The sequence below is a fragment of the Saccostrea echinata genome, unplaced genomic scaffold (assembly GCF_033153115.1).
Source record: "Saccostrea echinata isolate AGI-Se365-2 ecotype Australia unplaced genomic scaffold, CSIRO_AGI_Sech_v1 ptg000016l, whole genome shotgun sequence".
Taxonomy (NCBI): Eukaryota; Metazoa; Mollusca; class Bivalvia; order Ostreida; family Ostreidae; genus Saccostrea; species Saccostrea echinata.
The window spans coordinates 7,570,732-7,593,512 of record NW_026889765.1 but is presented as its reverse complement, the minus strand read 5'-3'; the positions used below and the strand labels follow the sequence as shown (position 1 = coordinate 7,593,512).

General features: G+C 32.7%; 1 protein-coding gene across 1 annotated transcript; it reads right to left on the bottom strand.

The window, feature by feature from the left end:
- Window positions 1-581: 581 nt before the first annotated feature.
- On the bottom strand, window positions 582-17,435 carry LOC133188106 (uncharacterized). The gene is made up of 4 exons (XM_061323486.1): window positions 17,390-17,435; window positions 14,549-14,713; window positions 13,690-13,917; window positions 582-832 (listed from the first exon to the last, which is right to left on the bottom strand). Exons 1-4 carry the CDS (start codon window positions 17,433-17,435, stop codon window positions 582-584), a joined length of 690 nt encoding a protein of 229 aa, XP_061179470.1.
- Window positions 17,436-22,781: the final 5,346 nt, after the last annotated feature.

The following is a 22,781-nucleotide window of genomic DNA, read 5'->3' as shown; positions in this document are numbered from 1 at the left end:
TGTGACAATATTGTAGGTGATTTGGGTAGACGTATATACTCTTTAAAAAATTAGCGTTCAAAACATTTTTTCTCATTTGTAAGTGACGAAAGAAGTGTTTCTGGAGATTATAAACATGTTTTATTTTTTGGATCGAGGGGTGTTCTTATATTTTGATTCTTTGCTGAAAGTATTTATATACACACAATCTCTATAAAATTCAACAACATTGCAATTTTCTTCACGTAATACATGTACCTGGACTTTCAAAAAGACTTTTCTATAGGAAATGAAAGCAGTAAGTCTCTAATTCATTTAGAAGCTTTAAATGGGACATAAAGTGTTTAAATCAATAAATTGATATATCTAAAGGACCATTTTACGCATAAAATGAACCTTTATGAATCTTTACGGACATACTTTCTGTACAGTATCAATTCATCTGTCCTCATGCATTACAATCCATTGCTATAAATTGTCACCCTGGTAGGCGTGGCTTAAGGCGCGCTGTAACAACTGTTTTTATCAAATGTCTTTCAACCAATCGATGTATTGGTATGAGTCCTTAACAATAAAAGAACATCATTGGGCAATGTTACAATTCAGATTACATCATACGCACATACTATAATTGGTCTAGACGATTTACCATCGCTGAATGCAATGTTATTGCGTCTTGGATAATAACTAAGACGGTCGTTGTATTGCAATTTACTGAGATCTGTGCCTGATATCCACTCCATTGTATATTCTAGCACTTTGCCGTCATCAAACACCCAGCGAGTTCCATTCCATCGACCTTGGATGTATGGTTTGTTTGCAGTTGTCTTCTTGCCTTGTTCGAACAAGGAGTCTGGAATAAAATAATTTTCAGCAATAATATATAACACACAAAGTTTAACAAAAGCTCGGGCTTGGAATTATGCAGGTGTTTCAAAAGCGCTTTAGCTGTCAGCATCAGAAGTTCCAGATTCTTCTATTATGAGGAATGAGTGTTAAAACGGGTGTTTAATGTTTCTTTTAACCGTTCAGTTTTAATTAGAAGCGGGTTAATTAATGTAACCCGTAGAAATGTTAACTTTTATATACCTGTGGGAGTTTGTGTTTTAGTTTTTTTTAGTTTTTTTATTTGTGTTTTTTTGTGTTTTTAAAAGAATTCTAAACAATGATTTAAGTTATGAATTATAACATTTTTGGGATAAATCAATGAGCAATACCTTGCTGACAGAGAGTTTACAGGAGGTGACTATATTAAGATTTATGGATTCTCGCCCAGTACAACTGTTCAAATGTTAAATTATAAGAGTATCCAGTTCAAAACTATTAAAACAAAGTCCCCATCCTGAGAATACTACTAACTGTCCAACAAAAGAGTTATCAATGTATTATGCTATATAGTGACCAAAAAACTCTACGTCTGTGTTGCATGGTATACCCATGATGTGCCCAGAATTTCTATGAATGAAACTGAAAAGGTACATGAGCACAAAAATCATCGTGTGTTGTAGGACAGGGATATTTTTTTAAAAAAAATGTTGAATAAGTTTTCCTTATTTTTTAACCAATTAAGATACAGTGTATATACAGTAAAAAGTAAAATTACAATAAAATCATCATACTCAGATCAACATTCATTAAAGGAAAAAAGATATCTATCATTATTATGACTTTACACATTAAAGTTTTCAAAAGGACTCCTTCTTCCTTTGATCGGATAGCAATGATATCGGAATTTCTGCGGGAACACTCTTTACGGCCGTCAAATACACTGGAATAACCGACAAAGGTGAAACAAACGTTTACTCTCCTGGCCTCATTAAAGCCATCTTGGCATCTCCCTGTTGAAGAAATCAGATTTTTTTCTAATTAAATGCTTATTTTTACAATGCTATACATTGTATGCCCATAACATTCTAATGATTTGTTATTTTTGGTGATTAACTTTTCAATATTGTCGTTGTGTGTATATGTAACAACATTCCTGCATATTTTAGTTCAACATATTACCAAGATCTTTCTTTTTTAATTTTTAATTGCAATGAATATTTACAAATGAATAAGCTCTATTCAAACGGATAGAATTTCATACGCTTTAAATTTTGTTATGAATTTAAAATATTCATTTTTTTAAAAAATAAAATTTATATCTAATAAGTAAACATTGGATACCAGGGAATACTTGTTAAATGGTTAATCCTTCTTTTAATTCCCTTATGAAATTTGTTTTGAAATTGATTTTTTTATTTGAAATTATTATGGAATTATATCGATTTCTAATAATCTGATTCACACACCTCTATTTAATGTGAGATCACGAGGTGTTTGGAATATAAAGTAACTTGAAAAAAATGTCCATTGACTGATATCCATTCACTAAATGTTAAAAACGTTTCGAATACATGTATCTTCATTTTCTAGAATTCTTACCTCCAGTCCTAATAAAGTAATTCCATCCAGGAACTCCGAAAGATTTTAAAGTGCTGTAATGTATTGTTTTGAACAGAACACATTCGTTTGTGTTAGGGTTATGTTGAAAAGAGAGACATGTATTTGAAATTTCACATTGAACTGCACAGTCCTCTAAATTGCCAGCCGAAGAATCGAGAGTGTGTTCATTATTAAACTTCAAATTCGAAAAGTTGTTCATCTTCACAAAATGCAGTTGTTGGTTGCAAAGACTATAGGTAATCATAAAGAAGAATTTTACTCCAAAGACTTGTAGAAAGATTCCAAAGACCATGTTTGATTTTTACTTCTATAGATTGAAAGTTATAAATTAAGAATGGATTACAATGATTTTAGGAAACCTTATATAAACAATTGACGTTTTTAAAATAATTGACCTGATTAACAATTTTCAGATCTTATGATTAATACTAACTAAAGTAAACAAATAGATATTGGTTTTCACAGAAAAGCAATTAGCTTTTAAAGGTCAATCTCTAAAACCCTTAAACTTTGATTAAAATGAAAACTTCGAATAGAATTCTGTTATCTGTCAGAGTTTCCCTAAATGCCAGCAACATATCAAATACACAATTTAAAACTTACGCAATTTATTTTCATTCTACAAGTCACAGTACATGTCATCAATGTAGGCCTCACACCCTCGGAAGTCTTGAAGTACGTGGATCATTATTTGGAATGTAGTTTATACAAGCCAAAAGGCTTTGATTTGTACTGGTAAAACCTATCTAGTTTCACACAGACCGTTTTTTTTTTTTTATTTATTTGTCATTGCAGTTATCGATCCTGGGAATGAGCGAATCTTAGTGACAGAATTTACTTTTCTAATGTCGTAAACAATCCGTTGGTACGTCTGGTTTTGGTACCAGAATACTAAATTAATTAACAACAACGAATTTGACTTTACACAAGACTGTGTGTGTCCAGTATGTACTGCACATCTTTTCTTACACACTGAAGGTTTTTGGGATGCAAAGTATAAAAATGCTGCTTGATAGGCAGAGAGCCGCCCACTATTACATCATGACAAACAGCAAACTTTAAAAAAAAACTTTTTGAAAGATACTAAAGCAGCAGAGGGTTAATTGTTCTCGTGAATATTCCAATGTCTAATTTTTGCATCATTTTGCAAGGTTTAGAGAATCTTCTAACAGACACTTTGATTATAGTTTTTTCACCAATTTCTACAGTTTATGTACATTTCAGGAAAAATCTCCAAGATCTTTGTCAAAGTAGTTTACAAGATTTCGGTTTTTTCTTTCAAAATACTCTTAAGACATGTTTATGTGACAAACACGTCTCTCTTTGGGTCAACCAAGTGTCTAAGCTGCACACACTAACAAAAAATTCTATAGTTAACTATAGTTTACTATAGTTAATTATAGTTAACTATAGTAAATCAAAGTGTCAAAGTGATCATTATAGTAACTCAGTTTTCAAAGTGATCACTATTGTGTCAAAGTGATCACTATAGTAAATCAAAATTTTCAAAGTGTTCACTATAGTGTCATAGTTATCACTATAGTAATTCAAAGTTATCACTATAGTAAATCAAAGTTTTCACCATAGTAAATCAAAGTTTTCATAGTGATCACTATAGTAAATCAATGTTTTCATAGATATCACTTTAGTAAATCAAAGTGTCAAAGTTATCACTATAGTAAATCAAAGTTTTCATAGTGTCAAAGTTATCACTAGTTAACTATAGTTAACTATAGTAAACTATAGTTAACTATAGTATTTTTTTGTTAGGGCAGTTTACATATTTTATCTTGCTTTCAGTTTCATAAGAACCTACAAACCGACCTATAAACTTAACGATAACCAGGAACGGTAAAAATTCAAGAAACTTATTACGCAGCTTTAAAACTCTGGTCCTCTCAGCTTTGTCATACCAAATATTTATTTTTGCTTCAGAACTTTTGTTTTTTTTTTTAACTAATTTGCAAACATTGTAAAGTCTTTTTTGACACATATTTTAAAAGATTGTGATCACAAGTAAACTACATTTTCGTCATCATTATCAAAGGAACTCTGACCGTATGACCAATATTGCAAAGAGCAATTAAGAGGGACTCACTCTTGAACAGCAAATACCACAAGGTGAACCCCTTCATCCGAGTCTTTTCCATACTGGTAACAATATGTTTGCAGAATCGTTTTAAGAGTCTGATAACGCCTTCAAGCTCCTCCTGTGACTCAGAATGGCAAGCAACGCATACACATGCTTAAAACCTAATTCATACATGACCTGTTGGAACAACTCCGACATAAGATTCGAACCTTGATCATAATGAATGATCTTAGGTGCTCCTAAAAAATAAAAACAGGCAAGGGCCTTCACTACATGGTACGTGCCTTGATATTCTTAAGAAGTTCTGGTACAGCTTCACGGAATCGAGATCATGTAGAGGGTGTCCTTGCCATGGTTTAATTGTGACTTACACCCATCATACTCACAATTTTTTGGTGGAAACTCCTTCCGTCTGTCACATTTTCTTCTTCATGCTATTCCTCTTACAATTTAAGCAGTAACCAGTTAATCTTTAAAAATATATAGGTGGTGTTTTGTAGATGTGCAATAAGGTTTCAGAGTGTTTATTCTCATTCTGGGGACCAAACGGGAGTTGAAAAACGATGTTTTTTTCTACAAAAAACCTGGTTCCCAAAACTCCTCTTACATTTTACGCAGTAGCCATATAATACTTTGCAAGATGATTGGTGGTGTCCTGTAGATAAGCAATAAGGTTTCGGAATTTTTATTTTCAGCCTGGATGTCAAACTGGGATCGTGAACAACATTTTTTACAGAAATCTGATTTCCAGATTTCCTCATACATTTAACCTAGCAACCTAATCATCCTTTGGAAGGTAATTGGTGGTGTCCTTTTCATGTGCGTTAAGGTTTCAGAGTTTTCATTTTCACCCTGGGAGCCAAATACGTGTCGAAAATCGACGACTTTTTCATTGTACAGAACTCTCGTTCCCAGAAATCTTCTTACATTTTATGCAGTAGCAATTTCATATTTTGTAAGAAAGATGATTTGGGGTGTCCTGCAGATGTGCAAGAAAGTTTTGGAATTTTCACCATGGGGACCAATTGGGGGTCGAAAAATGTCGTTTCACTTTTCAAAAACCTAGTTTCCAGAACTTTTCACACATTTTACACTGTTATCATCTCATCTTTCGCTAGGTGATTGAGGCTGTTCTGTGTAATAAGGTTCTAGAATATTAATTCCACCCTGGAGGCCAAATGGGCGTCAAAAAGTTTTTCGTTTTACAAAAAAAAAAATGGTTCACAGAACTTCTCATACATTTTACGAAGTAGCCAAATCATCTTTTGCAAGATGAGTTGAGGTGTCTTACAAATGTGCAGTAAGGTTTCGGAATTATTATTTTCACCCTTGGGGCCAAATGGGAGAAAAAAAACGTTTTTAAGTTCCAATTAGGGCAAAATTTTGTTCTCTTTTCAGAAATCATTTTTTCTGAGATTTCCTCTTTTAAAATCAGAATTTACTTCATTACAATCTAATTTCAGACCGTTAATAAATTTATTAATTGAAATACTAATAAAATACGGCCATGGTCATATGCTTACCTGTGCATTTTATGCTGAGTGATGATACATGCATACATATTTTATGTAAATCATAGAATGACTTTTGTGGCTTCTTCGCTACCCAGGTTCAAAGAAACTAGCGTTAATTTAGAGGCAAACACTTCTGTACGGGTATTACTGTCTCACGATAGCATCTAGTTGTAAATGATCTCATCTAACTTTTAGACTATTCCTCAATTTAAATTTGTATGATATTTTTGTAAATTGTACTCTCTATAATATTCTTGTTTTTACAATTTTTAGGCATTTTTTGGACATTATTTATTAGGTTTGTGTTTTAGTAAAATAGACTGAAGACTTTGTGTTTACCTCCGACTTGTATATAGATTTGTACATACTTATTGTTTTATATATATATATATATATATATATATATATATATATATATATATATATATATATATATATATATATATATATATATATATATATATATACTTTAACGGCGCTATTTATAAACAATTTTATACACTCCTCAGTATGATACTGTAATTCAATTTCAGAACATTGATCTATCATGACCCCTTCAAAAGCTTATAGTTTGGAATCAGTTTTGCCAAAGAAATCCTGCATTTATATGATACATCTGGGGTTTTTTTTAATATAATGCAAAAAGTGTATTTTTTTCTACCAAGATGTTTAAATTATGTACGCATGTTTATTCAAAAAAGTTTTCTAAATACCAAACTTAACAAAAGGCCCATGGGCCACATCGCTCACCTGAACACACTGGGTAGGAAGAAAGGAAAATCAGTTCAGTATTGAAAAGTTTTAAAGGGGGGGACTTAAATTTACACTACCTCAGGATGCTTCTCTATCAATATTACTAATCATGGCTTTGTTGTTCTTAAACAGAAGAATTTTAAAGATTTTTTCCTATGTATTCCTATGTAAAACTCTGTTGCTCATTGTGGCCCCACCCTACCCACCGTAAATTTGAACAAATTTGAATCTACACTACCTGAGGATGCTTCTATAAAAATATGACTATTCAAGGCTTTACTGTTCTTGAGCAGAAGATTTTTTTCAAGATGATTCCTATATATTCTGATGCAAAACTTTGACCCTTTGTTATGCCCCTAACCCCTGGGGGGCATCATTTGAATAAAACTTGATTCTACATACCTAACGTTGCTTTTGTATAAATATGACTAATAATGGCTTACTTTTTCTTGAGAAGAAGATTTCAAAGGTATTTCCTATGTAACGTGTATGATCAGGTTCTTACAAGGAATATATATTTTTTCCTTTCACTCTGTCTGCGTTAATGATTGGAATGATTATTAAGATTGCTCTGTCTGAGAGTATATCAAACAGTACTTCTTTCCTCGTATCTAGGGATGGAGACTGTGTAACGTACTACTTGCAATGGAGATAAGAACCAGTTATCTCAATCTTCTTTAGATGTACTACACCCAGAGCTTTACATCAATTCCCTAGGATACTTGCCACTGGTGTTTATAACTTTTACACTTTTACTTTGCTTTAACCCTTAAGGTTTTCCATCCTCTATCCTTAAATGTCCATCACATACATAATACTCTGATATTAATCAAAGCGTTTTTAAGTAGAAAAGGATTTACCAAGAGAAAGTTTTAAAAATGTAATTAACTAGGCAGAAAGTACTTAACAAAGATTGCATTGAAGTCTATGGAGAAATTTTTAAAAAATAAAAATTCAAATAATAAAAATATCATTAAAACACATAAGAAATAGAATTACAATTGAAAACAATTTTTTTTACCTGATAAGTTTTTTTTTTTTTTTTAATTGATTTTTAATTAATTAAAAACAGAGGGAGATAACTCTTACCAAAATTCAAGGTCATAAATTAGGACACATCCCAACCTTACATGCTAACAGTAATAAATGGGAATTATGTCTAAATATACTGAGTATTCAACACCTACAAATCTGTTATGTATTCAGTTTCATTGAATCTTTAACCGTTCACGGTAGCTCAGTCGGTAGAGCGCTCGCTTCGTGATCGGGAGGTCGTGAGTTCGAATCTCGGCCGCGACTGACCTAAGTCGATAAAAAATGGGTAGCAACTGTTCCTTCGCCATGCGCTCGGCACTTTGAAGTGAAAGTTGCGGGTCCTTCGGATGAGACCTTAAAAACCGAGGCCCCGTGTCACGGCAGGCGTTAGCACGATAAAGATCCCTCACTGCTCAATGGCCCTGAGTGCCGAGTAAAGGTCAAAATTTGAAGCCCTTCACTGGTATATGGTGACGTCTCTATATGAGTGAAAAATTCTCGAATGGGACGTAAAACAACATACAATCAATCAATCAATCATTGAATCTTTTGCAATAAGAATGGAATACCTTAACTTCTTTATTGCTGATTCATCATCATGTTCAGCTACCTTCTAAATGCCTGACTTTCCCAAAGCTTTGCCTTATATACCCTTAGGCTAGTCAACTCCAACGGATGTCAGGTCATTCCTTTATTTGAAGACTTCAATGCATTTTACTCAAACACCCTTTAACCATTACACCTCTATATTCTAATGTAAACCTTGACCCACTGTTATGGCCCCGCCCTACCTCCAGGGGTCATGATTTGAACAAACTTGAATTTACACTACCTGAGGATACTTCTGTATTCATATGTCTAATAATGGCTTAGCTGTTCTTGAGAAGATTTTTAAAGATATTTCCTATACATTCCTACGGTAAACTTTGACCCCCTGTTGTGGCCCTGTCCTACCCCCAGGATCATGATTGGAACAATTTGAATCTACAGTACCTTAGGATACTTCTATTATAATATGACTAATCATGGATTTGCTGTTCTCGAGAAAAAGATTTTTAAAGATATTTCCTATATATTCCTATGGTAAACTTTGACCACCTGTAGTGGCTGCCCTACCCCAAGGGTCATGATCGGAACAAACTTGAATCTACACTACCTGGGGATACTTCTATTATAATATGACTAATTATGGCTTTGTTGTTCTCGAGAAAAGGATTTTTAAAGATTTTTCCTATATGAAATTCCGACCCCCTCTTGTGGCCCCGCCCTTCCTCCGGGGGTTATGATATGAACAAATTTAAATCTAGAGTATGTAATGAAGCTTTCACATAAGTTTCATCTTCTCTTGTCCAGTTGTTCTAGAGAAGAATATTTTTAAAAGATGCCACAAATTTTTCAAAAATTCTTAATTATCTCCCTTGAAAGAGGGCTAGGCACTTCCTGTGAAACTTAAATCCCCTTCTCCCAAGGATGCTTTGTGGCAAGTTTGGTTGAAATTGGCCAAGTGGTTCTTGAGAAGAAGTCGAAAATATGAAAAGTTTACAGACGACGGACGACACTGACGACAGACGGACGCCGGACACTCTTTGATCAGAAAAGCTCACTTCGGCTCAGGTGAGCTAGAAATGAAACTGAAAAGCTATTTACTGATGGAAAAAGTTTTGATAAGTATTCTAGAGTGAGAGCAGGGTACAATTAACCTAATGTTATTGTAGATCGAACATCAAGTGTAACAGATCCAGTAATTAAATCTGAATTTCAAATAAATTCTATGTAGGGAAACATCAGTGATGCCTAGCTCCAAGCCCTGCAAATAAACCTAATCAACAAGTACATGTTTTGGAACACCAGGACTGAACTTTGAATTCTAAACCCCGAAAGTGTCGGAACAAAACGAAATCAAAGCTTTCCTCTTCTGACTCCCGCACAAGCATGTTGCTGGGATTTGTATTGGTCATTTTTACTCTCAAGTTTAAAATCCTTCACTAATTCGGAACTTTAATCTTACAACAACTATATGAAAGAAGCGACCCTATGCCAAGGGAACCTTCTAAGGCCTCCGACCTTGGATCGAGGACCTCTGGAAAGAGAGGAAAATATGAGACTTTTAAAAGTGGATGGGAACATGAATGCTGATAAATATATGGAAATATTAGATGACAATTAATTGATTGATTGATTGATTGTATGTTTTTTACGTCCCATTCGAGAATTTTTCACTCATATAGAGACGTCACCTTATACCGGTGAAGGGCTTCAAATTTTGACCTTTACTCGGCACTCAAGGCCATTGAGCAGTGAGGGATCTTTATCATGCCAACGCCTGCCGTGACACGGGGCCTCGGTTTTTAAGGTCTCATCCGAAGGACCCGCAACTTTCACTTCAAAGTGCCGAGCGCATGGCGAAGGAACAGTTACTACCCACTTTTTGTCGACTTAGGTCAGTCGCGGCCGAGATTCGAACAGATGACAATTAAAGAGATTGCGTTCAAAGCCTTTTTTCTCACTTCCAAACACCCCTGGCCTTGAACCTTTGGCCAAATGTCATGCACTACGTAATATTGATATGTTCATTTGAAGTTATGCAAAAATGTATGATTCTTGTCAAGAATAATTTCCTAGTTATAATGATTTTTTTAACTACTACAGTTCTACATACCGTTATGTTGCAGGGTCATGGTCTTGCTTCGTAATTGAAAAACAAAACTGGTTCGTTCCCTGACAGTATTTTAATTATGGATATCAAAAAATTGCAAAATAGAGAAATACATGTACTCTCTCAACACACATAAAGGCAATAGACATAGACAAAACACAAAACTAAAGACGTTAAACATTCATTAAACGTTTTGATATTTCAAGACTGCAGGTAAAATTAGCTAATAATCAATGAATTACAAGTTTGATGTACTATATTTTACCAAGTATCTGGTATAAAAATATAAAAACAAACTGTAGAAATCGATTGAATCGATCTAAGGTTCAATCGATCTAAGGTCAACAAATAGACAATCTGCTGCTACCGTAAAGGTACAAGGCTTGGATGGTGTATATGGGGGGTTTCTTACTTTATCTAGAGTACGAGTATGTAAAACATGCATATTAATTAGAACAGAGTGAAATCCACTGGTCCTTGGTAGATCGCTGATCAGTCAAACGTATAGCAGCACCAAATATAAAAATTCACCTGTACAAAGCACTAGTACATAGCTCTTACATACCTGGAAAACTGGTTATATTTAATTGGCTGTTCCAGCCAATGGGAATTCTGAACTTAAATTCCGCAAAACATAAATGTCTTTTTAATTTAAATTACAACTGTGACATTTATCAAACTCATATCCTTGGACCTGGTTTTCATGATGAGTTTGAGATTTTACAATTTCCATAAAGATCTTATCGTTCGTTTTAATCCTTTTAATCATGCAATAAGTGTGCCTTCTTGCTGTTATGAAGAATGTAATTTAAAATATCTTTTTTTAAAAAATATGCCACCTATCCTCCATTCCTCTATGTCTGAAGCATATGCACAAGTCTCATAAATTGTGGGATATCTAATCCCTACATGTAGCCTTTCTATTTTGAACAACACACTTGCGTGTAGATGTAATTGAACATGTATTTATACAGTGATGCCCTGCCGATTTGAAGCGCATTCGATTTTCATTTATTCTCTTTAGAACTTTGTATAATTATGGCTACAGCTCTCTTTATAAAAGATAAGCCTGTACAAGCACATTTTACTAGGGATGGCATGGAATATTCATTCGATGGGTTGATATTCGAATATGAATTTAAGATTCGAATAATCGGTGTTTTTCAGATTTCATAAAAAGAAGTACTGTGATTATTAAATATTGATTAGAGCAGTGCGGGAATTATCCCTCTTTAATTTACTAGCGATCAATTCTGATCGCCTGATTTCTTTCACTACTTTCTTATCTTATAGAATTACGAAATTTCATGGATTTTGTTTTGAGTAAGGTGTTAAAAAATTGTACAATAATGCTTTATGTATAATACAAAACGTACGTTCATAGTTTTTATCACTTAAATACGATCGGGAGAATCATTGTTCATGATAATCTTGCGCACATTTTTATCTAATCCCTATCAAAAAATCACTATAGTTAACTATAGGCTACGAAAGAAAACTAAAGTTGACTATAGTATATACTCAGATATATAAGATACTTTTCTTTTATACTTTGCTTTGTTTTGCTATGATAATATTGAAATTTAATATGGGAATTTAAATCAGTAAGAAACTTTAATTTTTTAAAGATATGAAACCATTAACAGTTTTATAATTGAAATTAATGAAATGTAACAAATGTGAATTTCAAGAATAAAAATTGATTTACTATATAAATTCTGTGATACTTTGGGTTACTAAAGTAAAAATTTTGATTTTATGATTTACGATGGTTCTTTGAGTAACGAAAAAACTAATGTTCTTTGAGTAACGATGGTAAAAACTTTGTTTTAGTGTAAGCTACGATAGTAAAAACTGAGTCTTTGAGTTTCGATAGTAAATTAAAAACTTTCATTCTTTGAGTTACGATAGTAAATACTTTTATTTTTGAGTTACGATAGTAAAAACTTTTATTCTATGAATTACGATAGTAAAACTTTGATTCTTTGAGTTACGATAGTATAACTTTGATTCTTTCAGTAACGATAGTAAAATACTTTGGTGTTTTGAATTACTTAAGTAAATGAAGTTGACATTAAAAAGATGCTTGAGTTTCTGATAGACAATATCTATGCTGTTTTTTGGAGACCAGGTCTTCCAACAATCTATTGGAATTTCCATGGGTACCAATTGCGCCCCGTTATTATCAGACCTTTTTTATGTATTCATATGAAGCAAAATTTGTCCAAAATCTTATACGTGATAAGAAGAAAACACTTGCTGTGGCCTTCAACGCGACATTTAGATATATCGACGATGTATTGTCAATTAACAAATATTCCATTCTTATGTCGATACGATATATCCCGTTGGGCTTGAGATAAAAGATACTACAGAGTCTGACACATCTGTTTCATATTTGGATATTTTACTTGAAAAAGACGTTCATGGTTATCTAACAACCAAGCTTTATGATATACTTGATGACTTTAACTTTTCAAACTTCAACTTCCCTTCGTTATGCAGAAATATACCTTCATCACCTGCATACGGGGTTTATATCTCTCAGTTAATTCGATACGCTAGAGCATGCTCTACGTATTGCAATTTCTAAAACGAGGTAAATTATTGACAAACAAGTTGATGAAACAAGAATATCAGCAGTCTCGTTTAAAGTCATCATTTCGTAAGTTCTATGGTCGATACAATGACCTTGTCAGCAAATACAATTTATCATTGAGTCAAATGCTGACTGACGTTTTTCATACTAATTGTAAGGCCATTATTTACACATTGAATTGTCGACGGTTTTTTCCGTTATTTCCCGATCATGACAAGGAGCACACGGCGGGTGTGACCGGTCGGCAGGGGATGCTCACTCCTCCATGGCACCTGATCCCACCTCTGATGTTTTGGAGGTCGGTGTTTGTTCTGCACCTATTTTCTGATGTTTAATGGACTTTTGAGCTTGAATACTGTTCGTTATCTCCATATATTTCACTTTACTATGGTAAATGATATAACTTACCACAGTAAACTATCTATAGTTTACCAAAGTATTTTTGTTAGGATTAGCTTTCCAGGACTAAAACCAATTTTTGAAGTTTGCATTAAATGTATAGCACTCTGTAACAACTTTTATTATTAAATGTCTCTCAACTAATCAGACTCGATAAATAGGCATGGAAATTTGACAATAAAGAATTTTACAACTTAATATATATCATACGTACAAAATATTGGTCTCGACGATTTGCAATTGCTGAATGCAATCTTATTGTGTCTTGGATAATAACTAAGACAGTCTCCATATTCTAGTTTACTGAGGTCTGTGTTTGTTGACCACTTCATTGTATATTCTAGCGGTTTGCCATCATCCAATAGCCAGTGAGTTCCATTCCATATACCCTGGATGTATGGCTTGTTTGCATTCGACTTGTTGATTTCGTCAAACAAAGAAACTGGAGTAAAACAAAAACAATGTTCAGCAATAGAATATGTAACACACGGATGTAAACTAAAGCACGGCTTTGAATTAAGCTGATGTTTAAAGAGCTATAGATGTCAACATAAATATTGCAGCTCATAATATAGTGAGGATTGGGTTTAAACGGGTGTTTTATACTTACATGTGATGTAAACGGAATTTATGAAATAATAAATGTACACTGTTATTTAAGTGAAATGAAGGGAAAGGCAGCTATTGGAATGTTAATTTTTTTTTTTCAGCGAGAATTTTTAACGTCTTACGTTTCCAAACGATGACTTAAATGATTAATTTAAACATTAAAAATTTCTGATATGAATTAATGAGCGATACCATATGTGAAAGAGATATTTCATAGAAGACTTATTAAAATTACACACTATCTTAGGTGCGCTTTTTAGTAACAAAAAGTTTGTGCGTCTAAATTTTATACCAATGTTTTGTTTTGTTTTTTAAATAATTGCGATGTCTACTATCAAAAGTAAAATTATAATTAAATTATTATATTCAGATGAACATTACCTAAAAAAGAAAGAGATATATCCGTATTTTTTATCATCATCAACATAGTTATTACTTTTTTATTTATTTATTTATTATTTTACACATTAAAGTTTCCAAAAGATCCCCCTCTTCCATAGACCTGATAGCTATGATACTGGAATTTCTGCGCGAACACTCTCTACGACCGTCAAATACGCTGTAATATCCAATAAAAGTGAAGCAAAGGTTTATTATCCTGGCCTCACTGAATCTTTCCTGACATTTCCCTGTAACAGAAATAAAATGATTTAACTATGGATAAATTCACAATGTTGTATATTGTTTACGCTCATTTTTAAAGAGGCATATACATAGATTTGAATATCTTTTAAAATTTGCGATAGAATTTCATGACTTACATGTTGCAAGAGTGATACTTTTCATATCTGAAAAATTTCAAAACTACTTGATCTTATGCATTCTTTGAGCTTACGATATTTCTCAAATAAATGGAGGAATTTACATGTAACTTGAAAACAAATCAACAATGCAAGTGTCTATGCCCCTTTAATTTCATTCTGAAAACTTCGGAATCAATTGTTAAAAATAAATCAAATTGCAAAGTATGGAATTTTTATCGTTAATTTGTAAATCCCTTCAACCTAGTAAAGTGTGTTTTAATTATCAAAATTGATTTTATTATTTGAATTATGAATGATTTATTAGATCTCTAATATTCACAAATTCTGAACACACATTTATTTGATATGAAGATATCACATGATGTCACAATGTACAGTGTATTGGATAGTATGTGATATGAAAAAAAATATCAAATGACATATACTTTAACTAAAAGTTTTACACGTTCTAATTGTCTTTATTTTCTAGAATTCTTACCACCAGTCCTAATAAAGTAATTCCATCCAGGAACTCCAGGACCTATAGATTTTAAAGTGCTGTAATGTATTGTTTTGAACAGAACACATTCGTTTGTGTTAGGATTATGGTTAAAAGAGAGACATGTATTTGTAATTTCACATTGAACTGCACAATCCTCTAAATTGCCAGACGAAGGGTCGAGAGTTTGTTCATTATTAAACTCCAAATTCGAAAGGTTGTTGATCCTGATAAATAACAATTGTTGGTTGCAAAAAACATATTCCATCATAAAAAGAATTTTGATTCCAACGACATGGATAGAAAAATCAAATACCATGCTGAAAATTATGAAATATGAATAGATTATAATGTTTTTGAGGAACAATTATAAACTTTTTTAAAATAATGTTTCAGGGTTGATAATTTTTCAGGTGTTTTATATGGTTCAAAATAATACTAAGTAAATAATGGATATTGGTTTTCATATAAATGCAATTAGCTTTTAAGCATCAATATGTTTAAACCTCAACTTTCAGTGAAATGTAAACTTTGCATAGAATGTTGTTATGAGGTCGAAAATTTTCAAATGCTAGCAAAAAATCAATTACATAAATTAAAACATTTACATCGAAATGTATCAGTGAGAATATACTAAGTCTCGCCTTAAAGTGTCTGCTGTTGGTTTCACTGCTGACTTCAACGAAGGAGGGATACATGAAATAATAAAAACATGTAAAAATAATACTTTTGTATTTATACTAAAGTGTAATCATCTTTAAAAAGTTCCAAAGAATTACTTGCTGTTATCTAGATGCTCACGCAAATGTTGCCTCGTCGGCTTGGCGTAGTGGTTAGAGCGTTTGCTCTAGAGTAACAGAGTATGGAGTTGATCAGCTTTGAATCTCAGTGCGGGACGTGCAGACTGCAGAATGGGATCGTATAAACCGAGGTCCCATATCGTAGTGTTGCTGGCACGAAAAAGATCCCTAACTGCTCAAACGTCCTAAGTTCCCAGTATAGGTCTAAATTTTCAGCCCTCCATTGGCAAGTGGTGGCGTCTCAATATTAGTGAAAAATCTCAAAGGGACGTTAAGCATACAAACAAACAAACGTTGCATCTGCATATCTGGGTAACCTAGTCATTATACTAATTCTGTTATATTGAGCAGCATAACACTCAGGTGACTATCCAAGCCAATGAGTTATCGTTTTCCAGCACCTAATAAAGGTCCCCAGAATATTAAAAACAATTCTGAATCTATTTAACATCTTCAGAACACCGCCAATCATATTCCAAAATTTAATTTTGCTACTGTGTAAAATGTGAGGAGTTCTGGGAAGAAAGTATTCGTTGAAAAACGTTATTTTCTTTATCCGTAACTGGCAGCCAGGATGCAGAATGAAAATTCTAAAACCTTATTGTACATGAAAAATGTGACGATAACGAACAGAGATCGATCTAAAAAAATCTACAAACAATACAAATCTATGACAGGGCATAAAACATGGACCTCCGGACATCTTAAGGACACCACCAATAATATTTTGAAAGATGATTTCGCTACTGCTTCAGAAAATAACGGATGGACAGTCAATCAAGGATAACGGTAATTTTTTCCTGGCTTCATTAGCGCTACACTAATTAATTCTAGTCTCTAATGTTTTCCAAAATAGACTTTATTTTAGTTTAAATTAAGTTGGATCTGTTATAATGACCTTGTTAGCAAATATAATCTATCATTGGGTAGTATTTCGACAGAAGTATTTCATACCAATTGTTAGACCTTTGTTTTTATACTAAATTTTACTACAGATTATTCTATCTGATCAATACATAGAGCTAGCTCATGGCGGGTATGACAGGGCGACAAGAGATGCTTACTCCTCCTAATCACCTGATCCCATCTCTGGAATTTCCGGGGGTCCGTCTTTTATGCTCTCTTCACAGTTTTGAATTGCTTGTAGGGTTTGTTTTTTTTTAGATCGGTCACCGTTCGTTGTCTTCACTTTTTTTTCTAATACAGGAGTTTGACGTACTGGACATGTATGAGGCGCTTCCTTGTTGTTAGTCAAAGGCTTACCTGGTGGTAAAGTTACAGCAAATTCGACAGTTTCTGTGAGAGTCATGGGAACGTCGCGTCTGATAATGAAGACAACGATTTGTTGAACTTGGGCGCAGTGGCTTATTCTTTATACAATGTAGGCAAAAGGGCTGTAGTTTAAACAACATTTGTCAAGGAAAATAACTGAAATTGAATTATACATGACCGTATGTTTATTTGATTGAAAGCGGGAAAAGTTTACTTTAAATCAAAACGCTTAATGCATTTGTACAGGGAAAAAATCCTTTTTTTTCATGGGGAACAACAGAGCCATGTTAATCGTAATGATATTGAAGCATCCCAATATGTGGAATCTGGTTTAATAATAATATCATAACCTTTTGAGAGTATGTGGGGCCAACAATATGTGTTCATTTTTATTGGAATAAAGATTTATATATATATATATATATATATATATATATATATATATATATATATATATATATATATATATATTAAATAATTTGCATTAATTTGCTTTTCTGAAAAAAAAAACAGCAGGGCGAAGGTGACTCTGGTCAAGTGCTGTGGCATCAGGACTTCTTGTTTTATTATAACAAAGACTTTACATTTTAATTTTTCCAAAGAACCCTCTTCCACGTTTGACTTGATTGTGGAATTTCTGCGCAAACATTCTTTACACACGTCCAAAACGTTGTAATAACCCATATAAGTAAAACATAACTGAGTAAAACAAAGGTTTACCATTCTGGCCCTACTAAATCCATCTTGACATATCTCTTTATAAGAAAATGAATATTTTCATTAACTTTATCGATAAACTCACACTATATGTATGCATTTTTGAAAGGCTATATTTAATTCATATTTGAAGGAAATCCTCAAAGGATCAAATCTAAATATCATTGGAATTATTTTTGGAAGTTTATATTTTTAAATGTTATCATTGAAAATAACAATATCCGTGCATGTTTTTCAACATTACATATTCTCTTTTCTTAATTGCGACTGAAATTTAAAAAATGAGATAAAGCCCTGATTAAGAAACGTCAGATATTCTTTTATCACATGTTTCTCCAATGTTGATGGATAAATCTTCTTTCATTTTCCTGCCGGTTGCTTTATATCACATAAAAATGTAATCAATGGTATATTATTGCTTAATTCATTTAGGGAAGTATGTTAAAAAAGAATTTATTTCATTAAATACGGCAATTCACCTCATTTTCGCGATACCCTATTTTTTGCAAGATAATTATTCTGAAATTATAAGCGTGACAAAATTTTCACGAATTTTTCTTAACTGTTACATGTATCTATGTTATATATGATTTTAAATAATAAAAATATACGCGAGAATAAATTTTTGCAAGCAGAAAGCCTCGTGTAATGAAGCAAAAATAAAGTACTCGTGAATAAAAAATGATTTACAGTATAAAGATTTCTATCATGATATCCAATATTTACATCTTCCAACTCCTCTAGATATATTTGATAACAAAATATCATTTATTGTCGGACTCATAGAGTGGGGGCGGAAGGTGGGGGTGGGGGTTGACTCCAATGGCAGATTCCCAAACTGTAAAGGGTACATGTGTTATGAAATGCTCCACAGAACTCTTTCATCCAGTCCTAACTCCATCCAGAATATCATATAGAGTTTTATCAGCTGTAATGTACTGTTTGATACAGAATACATTTGCTATTGCTATTACAATATTGAAAAAAAGAGAGAGAAACATGCTTTTGCAATTTCACAAATGCACTGTCTTGTAGATTGCCAGGTGAAAACTCGAGATCATTGTCGAATTTTAGATTCGAAAAGTTGCTGATTTCCTCACAAAAAGATTTTCTTCTTGCATAAACCATGTGCTATTTTAAAAAAAAAAGAATCTTTAATCCAACGGTTTTTACAGATACCAAACAACATGTTGAATTCTTACCTTTATAGGAAGAAAGGTCTTTAATTATGTGCTCGAGGAACTATTAACAATTAACGTACATGTGGATAATGCTTCATGGACCACAAATTCAGTTCTTCTAATAGTTAATACTAAGAAACAAATGAATAATGGTTTTCGTGCGATTGCTTTTTAGCATTAATCTGTTAAAACTTAATTTATCTTTGATCAGAATTTCATTCAAAATTTAATCTCTTTATTGAATTTGATGCAAGCCGACATTTTCAATTTTCTACTATTTTTTTTTCTAACAGAAGGAATTTGTTTACTTTTACCTTTTGAAATAGACATGATACCGAGAAACAGAATCATTATAGTATATGAACTGAATACTATTTTTTATGTTAGCATGCGTCACAAATACCGATATGATATCTTTTGAACCAGAAATGAACCCTTATGGAAATTTATCATTTCTACGTCAATGATAAATAAGAAAAAAAACAAATGATATTACTTTTTTGCATTAATTTTAATTATAAACATTTATTTGCCCTATCAAAAAGAGGGAATGTAGAGTTTTTAAAAAATTACATTGTATCATTGGTCCAGACGTTCTGAAGGAGAAAATATCAAAATTTACAGACAATGGAAGGGCAGTTTCTGGGCACAATTCGATCAAACTCGTTTTATGCTCGAATGTGATTAATCTGTTGGAGAATGTCGTACTTCAGTACTTAGACACATTGAAAATAAACACTGTGAAATCGCTTATTATACCCGCTTGAAAAGGGAGTATAGCGATGGGGGTATCTGTCCGTCCTTCTGTCTGTCCGTCCGTCTGCCTGTACGTCCGTACGTTACGCTTTTGGGTACCCATCTCTTATCCGCAACTCCTTTTATACCACTGAATGAAATTTAAAGGAACTTTCACAGAATCTTTGTCACGTAGTGTCATTGTGAACCTCCTATTTTACTTTTCGATCGGACACTTATTTCGGGTTTCAAGTAGCAAAACATAGACACTGCCATTCTTTATATAATATCGAGGGGTACCCATCTCTTAACTGCAACTCGTCCTTTACCGCTGAATAAAATTTAATGATACTCTCACAGAATCTATATTACATAGTACCATGGTGCAACTCCTATATTACTTTTGATCTTACACTTAATTATTTCGGATCTCCCATAGCAAAGCATGGACTTTGCCATTATAATCACATTGGAGGCGGGGGGGGGGGGGGTATCATATTGTAAGCTCATTGTTCACAGTTCCTTTAGTTTTCGTTTGGGTTTAATCTTCGTTGCTTTCGCGGTATAAAGAGACGAATTCATATTCTCCATGATATGTTAAAATTTTACACTACAGTATCATTATTCTTCTTCAACCACAAAATCAAATCCCCACAAAAAAGCACTTGTGAAAACACAAAAATAAGTTGGTTTCTCAGTAAGTCCTTTTCATATATTTTAATAATGTTGAATACTTCGTACGAATAGTGAAAAACCTCTCATAAACTAAACATTTTTTTATTAATTTGTAAAATATTTTTAACACATTCGGCGCTCCCATATGATTCTTATTTCGTCTAAGAAAAGAAATGAACATGTACAAAATACCCTTTTCGGAAAACATTATATATGGAATTTTCGAAGTAGAAAATCTTAAATGAAATATTCATTAACAGTGACTGCATATATTATCTATATTTGTATTAAATATCAATATTATATATCAATGAAAATAAAGTGCATTCACTTTGCAATCTAAAATAACCTTAAATACTTTGAAATGAAACACAACTTAAGACGGAACACACACATACACAGAGAGAGAGAGAGAGAGAGAGAGAGTGAATGGGGAGGGGGCTTTACAATCGAAATCAAACCTATTCAGGTTTTTATATGTTCATATTTCACTGTGTTTTCGATTAATCTCCATTCCTTAAACAGTACCCTCATCAGACAATTCTTTAAAATTTATTGTATAGGATGGTCTGGTATATTTACATTAATCTACACTTACTTGTATGAAACCGTCAACAATGAACGTTGGTGAAATATGAATTATGAACTTGCAGTTGACGAGGCGTTTTAAAAGCAGAACAAACAGTCACCTAAAAGCTAAAAAACCTTTTAAGTACTCTTATTCTGAAAGGATTTCTTAATATCTGTTTTTTTATGTTTACAAGTGCTGATTTTTTTTTATGGGTGATAAAATGTACAGTGTAATTCCATATTTTCAATTTCCGGATCACTTTGTTTCAAGAGAAAGCTCAAGCTCTTGTTATTGAGTGTTCTTACAGAAATATGATATTTAACGTAGGAATTCTATTTTTATAGCAGAATTACAGTTTTTATAAGTCTAAAAACTCTGATGTATACACTTTTAGCAAATTTCTTCTCCTAAATGACACTGGTTTTTTTTTTTTTTTTTTTTTTTTTTTTTTTTGCGGTAAAATTTTGTCTGCGTCATAATTGTAGAACCTATGTTTAAAATTGTTTGAAACTTTAAACACGTACGTGTTCTATAAACTAGGGAAGAAAGAGGATTGTACATTTAGAAAAAGAAACCCTTGCTTTCGATTTTTATGGGGCCCATCATATCATTTTCTCTATTTCCAAGATAATCATACGTAAAAATTCTAGGGGTAGTTTGCTCTAGATCAGGTAAAAAAAAATACACACATGTATCTCTTACGGAGAATTATGGGTCCATATTCAAGTTATGAAAGCATTGTCTTTATATTATTTTCTTCCATTTTCACACAGGTAAAGAGTAATATAAGTTAAAAAGTAATCTGTAAGTTGTCATAGTACATAATGATGTCATAAAAGAAGTCACCATCAAACCAAGAGCGTGTTCAACAGCTCAAGTGCTTGCAAGAGAACTTACCAGAATTTCTTATCCTCAAATAGAAATGTTTTTGAGTGCTCGGCATCGCTTGTCCTGTTGAACAAACCTCGTGAGTAGTGTTTTTATCACAATTAAAACATGCATGTTGAGTAAAATGGCCAGTCAAGAGTGGTCTGTAAATTGCATTGTTTTTTTTTTAATGTGATGGCTTAAAGGCATTCAGAATACGGTAAAATCACATATTTTCGTTGGGTCAAATTTTCAAGGTTTGGGGGAAAAAACTATTGGTTTGTGGGGATTTGATTTCGTGGTTGGAGAATTTTTAGTAGTAATGCATATGAAATTTTACATTTCGTGGTGGTAATAAATTCGCGGGTCTCTCCATACCTTGATAACAACAAAAATTAACCCCCTACGAAAATTAGTGATTTCACAGTAAAGGAAGCCCCCCCCCCCCCCCAATCTGTTTTGATTTTTTTCTAAATGTGATCTGGCATAAATAAATAGGTTTCGGAATGGATCTATAAGAAGAAAGAGTTAGAAATATTTTAATTCAAGAGTAAATATCTAATTAATAATAATTGTAAATAAATTATATTGTTTAATATCATCTTGTTAAACACAGCTTCCAATTACTTCCAAATGC

Coding starts and splice junctions, on each gene's coding strand:
- LOC133188106 (XM_061323486.1), bottom strand. CDS start 17,435: ATGACTCTCACAGAAACTGTCGAATTTGCTGTAACTTTACCACCAG. Junction 14,714..17,389: donor TGCTGTAACTTTACCACCAG/GTAAGCCTTTGA, acceptor TTTCTGTTACAG/GGAAATGTCAGGAAAGATTC. Junction 833..13,689: donor ATCGTCGAGACCAATATTTT/GTACGTATGATA, acceptor ATTTTATTCCAG/ACTCCTTGTTCGAACAAGGC.